Genomic DNA, 17,673 nt, shown 5'->3' on the forward strand with positions numbered 1-17,673 from the left:
AAAAAGGTAATGATAATGGGCAGTTATTTCTGGTGGAACATACAATATAACTCCCGCGTCACGCGGCTTTACAAAGCAATCAGAGAAATTATACACTGTATAATTAAAAGTGAAATTGTAAAAAAGTCGAAATTTTTAAATGAAGATACTGCAGCGTTTTATAACAAAATAAAAACATGAAAATGTAGAAAGTAAGCTTAGAGCCCCGTTCCTTACAAAATTTCAGTACAGGAGCTTTAAAAAGGGGCTCCATGCATCAATTCATTCTCAAATTATAGTTCGTGTGAACCGAGATTTGATGCCAAAAAGAATTAAGATAAGCGCGTTTAAAAGTTCAGAAAGCTGCACTTGAGATGGTGCCGTGCCGGCATTCGAAAATAATATATCCGAAACAAAAAAATCTTTAGTTACAAGAGTGAAGCCTTCTGTCATGTAGCATCCATCAGGATATCTGAACGCTGACGAGAATACTTGTGAAAAATTCGAATTTTTAAAAGAAGTATGGTAATTTTAAGGTTGTCCCCTCTTAGGAGAAGCAGGACAAGCCCCTCCCACCAAGCCCTTTACTCTTTCCACTTTAGCAGAGGGAGACGAGGAGGGACTTGCCTCCTTTCCAGTGTTCGCCGAAAAAGTGGAAAGCTTTTTAGGAGTTATTTGTTCGGCACACTTACCCTGTCAGCGATTAAAGATGCTATACTCCAGCGAACCAGAGAATACGGTAGCGAATTTCGCCATAATTGATTCTGAGACTCCTTGTCGACTTGCTGTGCGAACGTTATACAAATTAATAGGATGACTTGTGTAGACAAGTAACAAACTTTGTACTTACAATTTGTCATGCATAGTTTTATTTTTCCCTGGCTTACAGGCCCTACATTTGTTTACACGTTCAATCATGTTTCGTCCTATGTAGTTTTTCAAGATTGCTTTTCGTTTTTAACAGCCAAAAACTACGCGATTTTGCTTTCTCGTGTTTAGAGAGAAAATGAGTGATCTTAGAGAAACCGAGAAGTATAAAAATAAAAACTTACTATTCACTTTATATCCCAGCTTATGTGATGCGTTTCTAATGTGGGGATCAACTGGTTTAGCAAATTCAAATATGCTCAGAGTGTTACACCAAAGCACTTCGAGCAGTAGTTAATGTTCCTTCTAATTCCCCTTCATTACCTCTGTTTTATAGATATTCAATAACCAGTGTATCAAAGGTTTATTCCGAACAATCAATATTAACATATTAGTCTGCCGTAAAAGGTAGATTCGAAATGTTTATCAATCTCGCCGACCTCCGATTGCGCACTTCAGTACGTCAAACTCGTCAGATACATTCAAGGCATATCGTCAAAGAGTTAAACATACACTGCCTGAACTATTAAATCATCATGCATCCCTGGAAACTAATGTCACCTCGCTTAACAAGACTACTTGCAGATAATCATCGCTTTCTCCTCCTCTTCGCAACTCGTATTTTGAACTCGGCATACAGACTACGCGACCTCGATCTGGCCGGTGGAAACACTGAAATCTTGGCACAGAAGAGTTTCGATTCGGCTAACGCTAACATATAGATGAGTAAAAAAACATCAGAATAAAAAGAAGTCCTGTCTTTTTTTTTTTTTTTTTTTATAACGCAGAAAATCGCATTTTTCTTTCTTCCAGATTTGGGACACGTTTTTCAATGGACGCTACATCATAATGTTGATGGGCCTGTTCAGCATCTACACGGGACTCATCTACAACGACATATTTTCCAAGTCGGCCAACGTCTTCGGGTCCAGCTGGCACGGTCCGAAAGACTTGCCCTTCGGGTAACGTGAACTCCTTAAAACTTCAAGAAAATCTGGCACAGGAAATATGTTTGAACATAAATTATGCCAGCCAGAATTTATTGCAATATGTATATATATAAGAAAGACTATCAGAACTGGCCGTTAAAGTGTCTACGTAGTGTGTTCCATGCCGGCGCATAATTTTAGAAGAAAAAAGAAACCCCCAAAAACTAACTATTTAGATATGGCTGAAAATTACAGTAGAGAACTCAGCACGACAAGTGTGAAGCAATCGTTCGGTTTGGAATCTTCTGAAAACGAACTTAAGCAATTACGGTTAAAATTATTTCGTGACATCTATTACTTTAGGGTTGGTATACACAGCGAAAAGTAAACATTTTGCCCCACTACGTACGATGGTGTCGATCATAAAAGGAAGTTGCGCGAATACAGATGCAACCCAAGCCAGTTCACGTTACCATTTTTTCCTAAACTTTTGGCGAATGATGCCAATTGTCTTCAGACGTTGTAGAAATTATGAAGAACATGAATATTTGCGCCGCAGTGTGAGATTTTCCTTTGATTTTGAGTATTTTTTGTGTGTGCATTTCTTAAAGACTAACGTACACCTCACGCTTTTCACTTTTTTCCCACCTCCTGCTTTCCTCTATTATCGCCATTTTTCACCTTACCCCAACGTGGGTGCCCAGAAAGCTTAGGAGAGGTGGAGGAGCGCTAAAAGTATGATATTCCGTTCAGAAAACCGAGGTTGTACTTCGGCCTTTAATGTAGGCATGTGCGCATTTTGAAACGCTAATTTTGTTCCCCTGCTGTATTGTCTGATCTTTATCTATAAATCCCCCTACTGGAATGCCGCACAGGCGCTGTGGGGTAAGTAAACGAATAATGAACTAATTTCTATGTTCACACGACCCCTGATGTCTGTGACCAAAGGAACGAATCTGATCATACCATGTCGCGCCGGAAGATGGGAGGTACACCATTGACTGTTTGATTGATTAATTGATTGATTGTTGAATGAATGAATGAACTGAGGCACGTTGGGGTTAGTTTAGGGAGTAGTGACAATAGCGCAGTCACAAAACAGATGTGATGTGCAAAAAGCGTTTCGTTGTGGAAATTATGGCACTTTCGAATGGGTCGGCCCGAAGCGATCACAAGGAACATTATTGTGACAACATAACGTTTGGCGTTAAGCATTGATTTGTTGAGCTGTTCATTGGCGGGCTGTTTAAACACTTTTTACCTTCCGATTTGTTTTGTTATAAAACAAAGAAGGTTGTGCGCTTTTTTTCTGGAAAAGGCTCAGATTTTAACATGTGATGCCCTTACGATAATCAATGAATAAGATTCTTTGTTTTTGAGGTGTATAAATATTTTCTTCTTTTGGCGTTCCTGTTTTTAGAAACAAAACGTCAGATCAGCCCATCATGCTGAATCCAAAAGAAAACTACGCGGGAACGCCCTATCCCTTTGGATTGGATCCAGTGAGTACCGAATCCTCCACAAGATGTCGTTAATAAATATTAGTATACATTAATAATAATATATTAAAACACGCACAAAAAATCAAAGCCGTTTACAACTCCCTGTAACACTGAATTAGAGCGCAGCTCTTGAGGAGGGGGAGGGAAGGGTACTGAGGTTCACGTGTTCCCGGGGGGGGGGGTCAAGGGACCTCGGCGGGGGGGGGGGGGGTCACGTGACCTTGGTGGGGTCACAGGACCTTCTCCCCAAGGTCACCTGGGGTCACGTGACCCCCCAGAGAAATTTTTCCACTAGATTTAGCGGGGAAATTTTTTCCGCTATATTTAGCGGGGAAATTTTTTCCGCTAGATTTAGCGGGGAAATTTTTCTGCTAAATTTAGCGGGGAAATTTTTCCGCTAGATTTAGCGTGGAAAGTTTTCCGCTAAATTTAGCAGGGAAATTTTTTCGCTAGATTTAGCGGGGAAATTTTTCCGCTAGACTTAGCGGGGAAATTTCTCCGCTAGATTTAGCGGGGAAATTTTTCCACTAGATTTAGCGGGGAAATTTACCCATAATGCACCGCGCGGTTACGCCGACGGCGACGCCGCTCAAGCCGGAAACGGGCGCCTAAGAGCTGCGCTCCAAAAAAAAACAGTACGTTTTATGATGAACGCAGCGGACACCGACGTCCAATCTCGGCCTTCCTGGCTCGCGCCGCCTTGTCTTTTCAAAGCGTTGCCGAGGCCCCGTCCTCCTTTCCTACGACTTCGTTTTCTTGTTTATTACCGAAAGCTTTTACCAGTTGGCCAAGTATTTTTGAAGCTTCCCGGAGACACGTCGTCCCGCTCTCCCGCTTCTTCTATTTTATTTCTTAGTTGTTGTTTCTGAAAGGTTTTTCAGAGCTGGCTTCCACTTTGCGACAAGGCGAGGGCTTCAGACGCTCACGAAATATTAGTTAGCGTTCGTAAAAATGTAATCCTTTATTAATATAACAAAACAGTATAATGTTGAAGTGAAGATGAGTGGGATTCTATCCGATTTACAACGTGTTGTTAACAGGAAGCCAAGCCCCGAAGAGCCGGTAGCGAAGTTTGTTGAGCCATTCTGACAATTGCACAATATATATTGATCGCGGGGTCATTCGAACGCTCAGATTTTGGTATTTATTTGGTTAGTTTTGCATGGCGGGCTTCAGACAGCCTATTCGCAACTCCAGCGCGCCGCTCGCCCTCTCGCGGACGAACGGAGAACCAGAGGAGCGGGGACGGTAGCGGTGGCGGCGGCGCGGAGACGGTGGCAGGGACTATCGGCCTTGATGCGTGAAGCCGTTTTAACGAAAAAAGTGAGCGCGTTAAAAAAGGAATTCTTATGCTCCGCCTTGCAACAGCTTTGCACGAAGGACCGGGATGTCTAATTTCATAAGGGCTTTTCGTGTATCGCATACGCTGCAGATTGCTGGTTTTGTGCATGGCCGCCAGCTCAATCTGGGCTCAACGTGACGGCAAACGCTACCGTTAATAATGAAGAACTCTGTAGTACGGTCTACGGAAAGTCTATTCTTTGCCATAAGTATAGAGAAAACTCGTCGCGCAACGGTATGTAGAGGAGTACAAATCGGGAATGGGTTCGCGTTTTAAGGCTGTTACAAGGAACATGACCATTTATTCCAAGCACTTTAAAAAGATAGAATACCCGTAAAGATAGAATACCCGTACTTCAGGTAATTAAAGGCAAATAAAGAAATGCTCGAAGCATTTTAAGCGCGTCTGTGTTAGCCAGCCGTTCGGGACGAGAGCTTAGAACGCGCAGTTTTGTCCAGAGGGACCGCAATATTGCAAATAACACGGTACAAAAAATGTACGGTATATTAAAATATTTATTTTTGATAGAGCAATACATAAAACCCCTAAACACGCCGATTATGTTAATAGGCAGCTTTTGCATAGCGTGCGACACCCCTAAACTTCAGTTGGACGTACAGCGCACTGACGTTCAACCGGCGCTACCAACTTTCACAAACGGCTTGATAGCCGAGTCATACAGCTTACTAAAATAGCTTAAGTATGTGTAAACGACTGTAAATAAAAAAGTAATCGTTTTTTTTTCTTTTGGTTCTACTACTTGTAGTAGAACCAAAAGTGTTTTTTTTTCTGTACTCTTTGGTGCGTACTTTAGCTGTTTAATGTCTTATATTGCGTCGTCATCAAGCCTCTTGTAAAAGTTGGGGCCGACAGTTTGACGTCAGTGGACTTCACAGCGAACTGTAGTTTTGGAGTGTCGTATATGTGACAAGGGGTGTAAGGACTACAATATATATATATATATATATATATATATATATTTTGAAAGTGGAGGAGATCCAGGAAAGGCCTTTCTTTACTGCACCGACGTTTCAAGCGGGGACCGCTTTTCTTCAGGGTGAATGGTTGTGAAATGTCCTCTTCTTCTTGTTGATGTTCGTGTGGAAGAGGAAGAGTTACTATGAAGGGTATTAAAAATATTCAGAACAGGAGCAAAAAAATTATCGTAAATCTTCGAAATTAGTAATTATAAACAATGTTAATCCAATTCAATAAAACGAAATAAATTGATTTGTAGTATTTGGCACAGTCTTTGTTACAGCTCCTGAGCACAATCACCCCCGAGCAACCGGAGCGCACACAAAAGTAGCAATGAGGATGTGTTCGGCATTAGCACCGCTTCGGGAGCGGAGATCTAGACCACGCAAGGGTGCCGTGGCGGTTTTTTATGAAGTATTTATGTCATATTTGAATGATGCTTACGCGCCCAAGAATTTAACGCAGCGGAAGGATTACCACGGGATGCACGCTCACGAGGATGTTCACGAGAGGCGTGGAACGAGCTCACGATGGCAGGCGCCTTTGGTGCAACAATGTCATCGACGCGCTCGGCTAGTACAGTCCGTGCAAACCCAAAATAATTGTGTGGCCTCGGCCCTACACACAGCGTGGCAGCCAAGTGAGCACGCCTGGACTTGCATTAATACCACAAGCAACCGAATTGAATTTGTGAATGAAAAAAGCCTCCTTCAACTCTCTGTCGTGATCAGAGCTAAATCCAGATTCCAGAAGGATGACACGTATTTTTTCAATGCTATGCTCTTTAAGATGCATGTGTTTTGAGAAGGGGAGCGTGGGTAAGGACTTGATATGAGACTTGTGATTGTTGAAGCGCAACCGAAATGAAGTACTGGTTTGTCCTATATAATCCATGTTACATAGTTTACAGCGTAAAAGATAAATAACGTTACGCGTACCGCAGTTGAGGTTACCAGTGATTTTGAAAGAAAAGCCAGAGTTCGCGCTTGTGACAAGATTGGTGGTTTCGACATATTCACAAATTTCACACCTGGGCGTCTGGCAAGGTCTACAACCAGAAACGTCAGAAGTTCTATTTTTCGAGTGCACCAATATGTCCTTAAGGTTTCTACCTCATCGATATACCACGCGTGGTGATACCGAAAAAAGGGTGCGTAATTTATCGCTTTGCTGCAAAATACTGCGGTGTTTCCTGAGAATATTGTTTAAATTTGGATGGCGGGCTGAATATGTAACCACCAGGTTGGCGTGCTCGTTTTGTGACATTTTGGGTTGGGGTTGATTGATAACTTGCTCTCGGTCGAGAGCACGTGCTTTTTCAATGGCTTTATCGACAATGGCTGGTGGATAATTCTGCTTGGATAGCACGAGTTTCAGATTGCTGGCGTTGCGTTCGAATTCATCTAAACTGGAGCATATTCTCCGGAATCTGTGAGCTTGAGAATAGGGAATACTTGTTTTGCAATGTTTAGGGTGGGAGCTCTTGAAGTGCAGGTACTGTTGACGGTCCGTCGACTTCCTGAAGAGTTTTGTTGTAAGAGCATTCCCGCTGATCTCGACTGTTACGTCAAGAAAATCAATGCTCGTTTTAGAATAACTGTGCGAAAACGTAATACTGGGGTGGAGACCGTTGAAATCCCGAATGAAGTCTGTGAGTGCTGACTCCCCGTGTGCTCATACCATAAATATATCATCGATGTATCGCTTATAAACCAGAGGTTGCAGAGAGCGACTAGACAAGAAGCGTGACTCTAAATCGGCCATAAAAAGATTTGCATAGTTAGGGGCCATCTTTGTGCCCATTGCAGTTCCCCGAGTCTGTAGAAAGTGTCGTCCTTCGAATTCAAAGTTGTTGTGTTCTAAAACTAACCTGAGAAGTGCTGCGAGGACGTCGTTGTTGACACGAATTGTTGGAGGGTCATTGTTATACGCTTTGATTACTGCTTCGATGCCATCCTGGTGAGGGATGTTTGTATATAAGGACGCAACATCCATGGTGACCAGGATTGCGTCAGTAGGAGTTACAAGTTCTGTTATTTCTCGAAGAAAGTGATTTGTGTCCTTTATGTATGATGGCATCGTAGGGGGAAGGTTCATAATAAGGAAATTGACAAAGCTAGAAATTCTCTCTGTCACCGTGTCTATTCCGGATACAATTGGTCGTCCTGGATTTCCTTGTTTGTGAATTTTAGGTAATGTGTAAAAGCGGCCAGCCTTTGGATAGGCCGGCTTCATTGCTTTATGCATCTCCTCCGAAATGTCTCCATTATCCAGCATTAAGTCCCAAGTGTCCGTTATTAGTTTAGTGAATTTTTTGGTCGGATCTGCTTGAAGTTCTTTGTAAAATTGTTGGTTCATTAGCTGGCGAAATCCTTCATCTAGATAGTCTTGCTTATTCATAAAAACTATGGCTCCTCCTTTGTCAGCAGGTTTAATAATAATATCATCTCTTGAGCTGAGTTCACGCATAGCGACGCGTTCAGCTGGAGTGAGATTGTGACGTAGACATTTTCGTTGTTGATAGTTTCTGATCACATCACGCTGTACCGATTCGATGTACAAATCAAGGTACTTGTCGCGTTGCTCTTTTGGAGTCCATGACTTATTCAAAGTATTAGGAATGCGCTCTCTGGTGTCTTGCGGATGATCGTGGAAATACTCTCTGAGTCTCAGGTTTCTTGCGAAGTTATCGAGGTCCTTATATATTTGGAATTCATTGTATTCTCCTGACGTGGGGCAGAAGCTGAGGCCTCTGGATGATCATCCAATCGCTGAATATTATAAACTTGTCCAGTGTTATTCTATCCGCCACAGAACTCTCATTGTGTTCCAGAGGCCTCAGCTTGAACTCTGGGCCTCCCAATGTCCGGTCGGGTGTGCTAACCACTACACCACTCCACCTTGGCTTTCTGGCGTTTCCTACCTGTCTTATTAATGCACAAGAAACGAAATGTATCCAATCGGAGGTGTTCTGGAAACACACGCCGCGCGTGGAACGCGGTACGACGCTTAGTGTCACGTGGTACGTGCTCGTTTGTGCTCCAGAAATCCTCCCACTGTTTGTCTCGCCCCGTGTACATGTAGTAGTATTCTTTGCTTATGAGCTTTAGAGACACGGTATCATCATCATCTGCGAGAATCAAGAGCCACCTTATTGAATATACAACACGGGCACTTCACGTCATCGTACGTGGTCTCCGAGGAGGATATGAACGAATATGTGCAGATGAATGAACCGTACTTAATCCAATGAATTAAAGAATCCAAGTTTTTCAGGAACCCGCCGAAAGCCAAAAAACGGCGGAGCCAGGATTTGAACTCTGGGCCTCCCAATGTCCGGTCGGGTGTGCTAACCACTACACCACTGCACCTTGGCTTTCTGGCGTTTCCTACCTGTCTTATTAATGCACAAGAAACGAAATGTATCCAATCGGAGGTGTTCTGGAAACACACGCCGCCGCGTGGATTAAGTACGGTTCATTCATCTGCACATATTCGTTCATATCCTCCTCGGAGACCACGTACGATGACGTGAAGTGCCCGTGTTGTATATTCAATAACGTGGCTCTTGATTCTCGCAGATGATGATGATACCGTGTCTCTAAAGCTCATAAACAAAGAATACTACTACATGTACACGGGGCGAGACAAACAGTGGGAGGATTTCTGGAGCACAAACGAGCACGTACCACGTGACACTAAGCGTCGTACCGCGTTCCACGCGGCGGCGTGTGTTTCCAGAACACCTCCGATTGGATACATTTCGTTTCTTGTGCATTAAGAAGACAGGTAGGAAACGCCAGAAAGCCGAGGTGGAGTGGTGTAGTGGTTAGCACGCCCGACCGGACATTGGGAGGCCCAGAGCTCAAATCCTGGCTCCGCCGTTTTTTGGCTTTCGGCGGGTTCCTGAAAAACTTGGATTCTTTAATTCATTGGATTCAACGGTTCATTCATCTGCACATATTCGTTCATATCCTCCTCGGAGACCACGTACGATGACGTGAAGTGCCCGTGTTGTATATTCAATAACGTGGCTCTTGATTCTCGCAGATGATGATGATACCGTGTCTCTAAAGCTCATAAGCAAAGAATACTACTACATGTACACGGGGCGAGACAAACAGTGGGAGGATTTCTGGAGCACAAATGAGCATGTACCACGTGACACTAAGCGTCGTACCGCGTTCCACGCGGCGGCGTGTGTTTCCAGAACACCTCCGATTGGATACATTTCGTTTCTTGTGCATTAATAAGATAGGTAGGAAACGCCAGAAAGCCAAGGTGGAGTGGTGTAGGGCGTTGGAAATGGGCTCCGTAAAGGAAATCTCAACGGCTAAGCCTAGCCGGGAATATTCTGATATCATTTCTGCTTCTGCCTCCTCTGCACCAAGTACAACGGAGTACAAGATTTTACTGCCACCTCTTCCCAACGGTAAGCTGCTTGAAAACTCACTGATTCTTCATGGGGACCCATCAGCCCGGCCATACCGCATCGACGATTTCGGTCCTGTTTTGAAGAAAATCCTTAACCCAAACGAGCTAGCTTCGCTTGGGGCCTACCAGTACAATCATGTGTGGCTGCTCACAGTGCGTTCTGCCAAAGAAAAAGAAAGATTGCTGCAGCTTCGAGAGATCCAAGTAAAGAACAAGACATGTTTGATAATAGACGGCAGCAAGACTGCGCTGTCCATGAAGGTGCACTGGGTCCCAACTAGCGTCCCAGATGCAAACGTAGCAAGTGCTTTTTCTACGTTTGGAAAAATAAAAAGCATCGTACGAGACAAGTGGCACTACTCCGGCTTCGAAGAAGTGGAGACAACCACAAGAATACTGTCAATTGAATTGAACGAAGGGGTGACTGCGGACAGCTTACCGCATCAGCTCAAGATCCTGGGGACCACCGTACTTGTCTCAGTACCTGGCAGAGCACCGCAATGTCTACGATGCAGGCAAGTGGGACACATCCGAGGCCAGTGCCGCGCTCCTTGGTGTAGCGTATGCCGAAAATTCGGCCACGATCCCGAAGACTGTATTCAAACGTACGCCAACCGAACGGCTGCATCTCTCCAGATTCCTACAGAATACCTGATGGACGCAGAAGAAACAGCCCAAACAGAGGTTTCGGCAGAGGTCAGTAGCGCTCACAGCACAGCCCACGTACAGGCAGTCTCACGGGCTGAGAAGTGCGAAGACAGGTCGGCGTCGTCACGCTCTGCAACGAAGGAGACAGTGAGCAATGTTGTCATCTCCAACTCGTTCAGTGCTCTTGTCCCTGAAGACCAAGTTGAAGAGCCAGTGAAGTCAGACGAAGAGGCGTCCGAAATGGATGAAACCAGCGACAAAGAAATGCTTGGGAAAAGAAAGGGAGAACATGTATGCACGTCAGATCCTGGCTGCACATCTCAAGGGGAGAGGGCGGAGTCAAAGAGGAGGAGGAAAAGGCGAACGAAATCGTTATCTCCCAAAGCTCCCATCACCGAGCAGGATGCCATCCTGTCCGGCCACGATGACCTGAAGAGTCAATTAGTTGGTGTACTTTGAAATTCCTACGGCTGCACGACGAAAGGACGCTGACTGACCTGACGGAGATAATCATGGTTTTAGGCCCATATGCGCTAAACGTAGACATGACAGTATGCACACAGAACCCTTAACCTGCGTGGCGACACTTTGCTAACAAATTAGACGGGACTATTTAAACTTTAGAACCAGTTGAAATAGAAAGACAATGTGAGAAACACTCTGGGAAAAGATCAAAAGGTAGCAACAAATATTTATGCTTCAAGATGACTATCCGTCGCCTCCGCAAGTGCCTCACTCTAAAATATTTCTTTAAGATCTTCGAGTGTAATACATATCCAGAGCTGAGGTTACTGCACTCTTTAACAATGTTGCAGCCTTTAACTGCTTTACTATACACCTGGGTCGTTGAATGCAATGTCTAAATTATGTAACGTTCTTTTTTTGCTCTAAGATATGTAATACCTCATTTTTGCATTCTTGCTACTCATGTTTTTAACCTGTAAATAAACATTTGCTAAAAAAAAAAAAAAAAAAAAAAAGGTGGAGTGGTGTAGTGGTTAGCACACCCGACCGGACATTGGGAGGCCCAGAGTTCAAATCCTGGCTCCGCCGTTTTTTGGCTTTCGGCGGGTTCCTGAAAAACTTGGATTTTTTAATTCATTGGATTAAGTACGGTTCATTCATCTGCACATATTCGTTCATATATATATATATATATATATATACATTTTTTTTTTTGAGTGATGAGCACGGCAACATTCCTGGCGCGCACTGAAAATTGTGCTTCAAAGGCGCACCGCGAGCTTGCGGCTGTAATGCTACACCGCACGGTAGCCTGTGTTAACAAACTTTCTATCAATGGGCATAGAGCAGTTTGATTACGTGCTGCAATACACTAAAACCGAGACGGTGAGCAGCGAGTTGTGAGGCTGTGACGCGAAGACACCAATACTCTGAACGCTGCTCTCCCGAAGCTTGACTGTCACCGTTCGTGGCTCCCTTTTTAGAGCACTAATGGCCAGGCAAAGCGCAAACATATCTTCATCACCCTCAAAAATATTCTTCCACAAACGGTAACATGGCCGCTGCCAAAACGCGCTTGCTCACCACAAAGCTTTGCAATTTGAGGTTTCTGGAACTTCTAAATAACAGCATGCTCGTTTTTCTAAGCTCCATCAGCGTCTCTGTCACCTGTTATATATATGATCCCTCCCTAACCGCTTCACATTTGTAGACAAATAAATCATTTTCAGCGCGCTGAACAGCATCAGCGAGCAGGTGCACGGGACATCCTGGAGAATCTATCCCCGTCTCTTCCGCCATCTTGAAACTACCGCCCCGCCACCTATAGGGCGTTGGAGTTGCGAATATAGTTGCCACTGAGTAGCTTTGAGTAGAACCTAACACCTGTTATGGTGTATATTCATGGCGCGAACACTGGAGCCACACATCCCCCTACTTTAGTACACTAGCCCACCAATAGCCGGACTGGTGGACCGGCATATTGCTGCGCGCTTACGTAGCCCAGTCGGGAGTGCGTTAGGCTCACACGCTGTTGGCCCGGGTTCAATTTCCGCCACTGCATGTCCTTTTATCTTACTTTTTGTACGTCAAAGATTCCAGAAGGTTTAGAGAACCGTCTAGCTTGTTCATGTTCAGAATGTAGAGTTTGAGAAAGATCGAGGCAGAATATTCTATAGGCTCCCAGGGAAAGCTTAAAAGAAGCGGCACTGCGCCGCATATAGTCAGTCTTCCACCTGCGCATGGTCCTGCCGTTACGTCGCGGTCCACGTAAGTTATCGTCCGCTAAATATTAATTTGTTTGGGAACAGGTTCGTTTTATTAAACGTTTAGTTTACTTCAGCGTTTTGTCCCCTCATCAATAGCCATTCATGACATTTTGGTGGAGGTGCGGGGTGCTGCCTTCGATGCCCGTAAAACGTAGCCATCAGAAGATCTTTCGTACTCGAGCTTTTGCAAGTCCCGGCAAACTAAGCTTCATTGATGAACCCGAAGCCTGGACCAGCAGCCGCAGCCAAAGCATGCCCCCGGAACTTTACCCTCCACCGGCCAAGCCAAAAAGGACTGCGGCCAAGATGAATAGCACGTCGCAGCAAGACGAAACTTCACCTACTTCCACTGTTTGGCTACAGTCCCCGCCACGAACGCCGGCGACTTTCTATGGTAACCTTTACGAAGATGTTGACGACAGGTTGAGCCAGTACGAGCGTGTCGCCCGGCTCAATGGATAGAGGGCTGAGCAAAGCCTACAAGATGCCTACTTCCCTCTTGATAACACTGCATGCACCTGGACCGAAAACCACAATGCGTCGATTTCGTCATGGGAAGACTTCCAGACCGAGATTCAAAGCACTTTTGCCAGCCAGCAGTGAAGTCTGCGGGCCGAAGAACTTCTCCAAGTAAACGGCCAAAGATGGAACGAGAGTATCGCAGGTTTTGTCGAAGACGTTCTCCACATGATGAACCGCACCGACTCAAACGCTACCAAAGAAAAAAAGCTGCAGGTTTTGATGCGGGGAGTGAAAGAAAACATCTTCGGAAGTCTTGTGGGAACACCGCCTACCACTATCAAAGGTTTCGTCACTGAGACCACAAACATCGAGCGTGCCCTGCAAACTCGAGCCACTCACTACCAGCGACTACCCGGCGTCGCTGCCCTCGCGCCGTCTAGCTGCGATCTAGGCTCCAGCATCGCAGGCAATCGCGAGATCATTCGCGACGTCGTCCGGGAAGAACTCAGGAAGTTACTGCCTGCTGCTAACCAGCCGGCTTCGCTGTCGATAGCCCAAGAGTTCCGCGAGGAAGTTCAGCGGGCATTCCAACCGGAGGTTCCTGCCAGCGTAGCAGCATTCAAGGAGACCACCCTGACCTGCGTCGCCTGAGCTCGGATACCAGCGCCAGCTTCTCGGCAGTATTCAACGCCGCCTCGACGTGACCTGCCAACGCCGCACACTTACCGACGTTGCGAAGGGTAGCCCCATCTCCATTGCACCGAGCAACCGGCGCCTAGGAAGACGGATATGTTGCACACGGCAGATCGACGACCGCTGTGTTACCACTGCGGCGAGGTCGACCACGTCTACCGGAGGTGCTCATACCGACAAATGGGCCTGCGAGGTTTTGCGCCGAGCGACCCGTGACGCCGCCTTGGGGAGCGACCAAAGGACATTGGGGAGTACCTCCGACGACCTCTGTCGCTGGTGCTGCCATTGCCTCGACGTGCGCTTTCGCCCTTTCACCACTCTCGTCGGGACAGCTTGTCTCCCCTGTCTCGTTGGGAAAGCTAAGGGCGGCAAATTCTCGAGGTGGAGTTGCCGTGTGACGACGACGTAAAAAGCTCCAAGAACGCCGGAGCAACGTTTCCGCAACTGTGCCAAACAACCTCAACGTTGTCATCAAAGGCTACAAGGCGTCGGCACTCGTGGACACCGGAACGAGTGGGAGACTCTCTCGAGGACTCCAGAAAGTCACTATAACGAGATTGTCCGAAGATAGGCACCGCTGGGGGGTACCTTATTACAGCCGTTGGAGGTTTCACCGCCCACGTCAAGAATCTCGGCGAAACCTTTCCGGTGAAGGTCGTCGTCCTTCAGGCCTGCGCGGGGTGCGAGTACGGTGCTGTCATCGTCCTAGGAGAGAACAGGTTGACACTCCTACAACCTGTCTTAACGCCGGAAGTTTCTACGGTAAAGGCAGCCATTGTTCGAGTTCTCGCCAGTCATTTAAATTTGCCCTCGCGGTCGAGTTTTCTGATACCCGTCGAGTCCGATAAAGCTTCCTGCTTACAAGTTCTGTTTGAGGGCGGCGTCCAGTTGCTTCTTGAAAGGGGAATTGGAGTGGCAAGAGGTGGAACAACGTTTAAGGACAGACGTACCCCACAGTGCTCTTTACAAACTTCCTACAAGAGCCGCAACACTTTACCAAAGGTACCGTCGTGGGCCAAATCGAGGAACTCTGAGACTCAGGCGTGATCACTGCACTCTCCGAAGATAGAGATGAAAACTAACGAAAACAGGACGACGTCTCAATTCGAGACGTCTTCCTGTCTATTTTCTGTCTCTTCTACATTTTGATATTTCTTCTCTAAACCAGTCTTAGGTTAATTAAATATGGTTATTATTCACCAGCTCGCCTGGACCCTTACCATATTTCCACCTCTTTAAAGCTTTTAGGCACATGTTCGCAAACGCTTCCGGTTTCTGGAACTGTGAAGCGTTCATCAGATTATGTCGAAAGTGCATGTTCAATATACTCTCAGGGAACAAGAATGCTTCTTTAGAAAGAAACAAAAACATATTTTGATTATCTTCCGAGAAAGGGCGCTACCAATGTGCAAAGCGCAGTGGTTTCAGAGGGAACGCGACAGAACAGCACACGACAAAACAGCACGCGACAAAACAGCACGGTCAAAACAGCACGCGTCAAAACAGCACTGCGTCAAAACAGCACGGCGACAAAACAGCACGCGTCAAAATAGCACGCGACAAAACAGCACGGCGTCAAAACGGCACAGCGAGAGAAGAGCACGTGCCAAAACAGCACGGCGTCAAAACAGCACAACGACAAAACAGCACGCATGTAAAAAGGCTGTAATAGGTAGCGTTTTATGAAAACAAAACACAACGTAAAGGAAAAGGGTTGGACATTGCATGCCATTATTTAACAGCTAGTGGAGAAACAATAAAAAAAAAAAAAAAGGTACGCTGGCGGCGACGGGATCGCACGTGCATTTTTTTTGAACTTCAAACGCTATATTTAGGGTTCAGGGTTTTCGGGTTAAACCGAATATAACAGGTAAAAGTACGCCGAATTCATTTTCCCACATTCGGTCTTAACTGAAAAAGTTCAGAATTTTCCAGGGCGTTTGGGGTGGTGTGTGTGTGTGTGTGGCCGGGGGGGGGGGGGGGGAATGTGACTCATAACTACGTTTTCGAGTTTTCGGATAAATTCGAAGAACACCCGCCTGTAAAAGTTTCTATTCGGATTTATCTGATAAACCAGGGCTGGCCAAGCTGACCCGGCCTAGGAGCCGCAAACAAACCCCCGAAACTTCCAAGAGCCGCGAGGGGGGAGGGGGGGGAGGGGGGGCAAACCTTTGTCTAGAGGAATAAACGAAACTCGGACTACTTGCAATCTATCCGAGTCAAGAGCAGTCCAACTGTACGTAAAGTAGCAGTAGCATACGACAACCAAACCGCAACCTCTCTCACTCTAAAACGCGTTCCATTTCTTTTTTTGGGGGAGTGCTCACGTGACCGGGAGGGAGACGTGTGGTGTGTGGGGGGGGGGGGGGGGGGAAGTTGCTAGGGGAGGGAGACGTGTGGTGTGTGTGGGGCCGCACTTTAACGCACGAAGAGCCGCATGCGGCTAGGGAGCCGCAGCTTGGCCATCCCTCTGATAAACTCTGAATTTCGATGTGCCAATCCTCCCCCCCCCCCCCCCCCCCCCGCCCACACACACACACACACATATATATATTTTACAATTAATGGTTTAATCAGCGCGTAGACTAAATGTCCTGGGAAAATGTCACCACACATATATTTCGAATTTCGGTCAGGACAACAAGTCAATGTACTATCGGGTCAAGACAAAAGTACTGTTTATGTTTCCGGTTTGGGTCATACTATTTGTGCCTGAGGGGAAGGAGAGGTTGTGTTTTTGTAACCGCGAAAGCTATGGACCATAGAAATTACATAAAGTGAAAAAGAGGACAGTTGAAGCTTCTCTATTTCATCCTTTCCTCTCTATCTCTTGCGGCCGCGCCATAGGTTGATGGAATAGCATGGAATAAATACAGGCTTCCCAGCGACTACCTCCAGTAGGTTATTGATTTTAAGGTAGAAAGGTAAAAAACACAGGCGAGACCAGGGCGTAAGATAGACAGGTGGGGAAACGAGAGCCAAATGAGTGACCGGATTGTGTTCCCCTCGGGTTTCTCTTTTTCTGTGGCGCCATCTATGTGGAGCACCGCGAACTCTCACTCCGGGTGGGCGACCGGTGGCGACCGGCTAAACTGACGGAGATGACTTATCGTGGATTTTCAATGAAGGAATCTCGTGCTCTCGGTTTATTTTGCGCACTCTCCCATAAAGTTCCATGCAAATTCGATTCCAATTTTTTTCCTCTCGACGCAGCGCCATCTGTCGCAAATCGGGGGTACCCGCAAGCAGACGAGTACACAATCCGGTCACGGCGCTGCGTTAGGGTTCTATGGGCCGTTTCCCCACCTGTCTATCTTACACCCTGGGCGAGACTTCGTTGTACTGTCCGTTTTTTTCCTTCGTCTCAGGGTTATTACGGATATGATTTTAACGTATTGACGCTTATCGAAATAACACTTGTGTACCACTTTTGTTCTAGGACAAATCAGTACTGCCAGTAGTAATGGCACCAACGCTAAATCCAACTGAAGAAATATTATTTGATACAATCGCTTTTTTTTTTTGTCCAGCGTACGTTTACATTTGGATATTATGTGTTTATTTTTACTAAGAAACACTGCGAATTTGAGCTCCAAATTTCGGAGAAT

At 45.9% G+C, this 17,673-nt stretch overlaps 1 protein-coding gene across 1 annotated transcript in view; it reads left to right on the forward strand.

The window, feature by feature from the left end:
- Nucleotides 1-17,673, forward strand: part of LOC8041528 (V-type proton ATPase 116 kDa subunit a1) — a 115,050-nt gene that overhangs the window by 69,511 nt on the left and 27,866 nt on the right. Inside the window, exons 12-13 of the mRNA XM_029980659.3 lie at nt 1,660-1,808; nt 3,196-3,277. Coding sequence (XP_029836519.2) covers nt 1,660-1,808; nt 3,196-3,277 — 231 coding nt within the window. The remainder of the gene's footprint in view (nt 1-1,659; nt 1,809-3,195; nt 3,278-17,673) is intronic.

The sequence above is a fragment of the Ixodes scapularis genome, unplaced genomic scaffold (genome assembly GCF_016920785.2).
Source record: "Ixodes scapularis isolate PalLabHiFi unplaced genomic scaffold, ASM1692078v2 PGA_scaffold0__279_contigs__length_252992795, whole genome shotgun sequence".
Lineage (NCBI taxonomy): Eukaryota > Metazoa > Arthropoda > Arachnida > Ixodida > Ixodidae > Ixodes > Ixodes scapularis.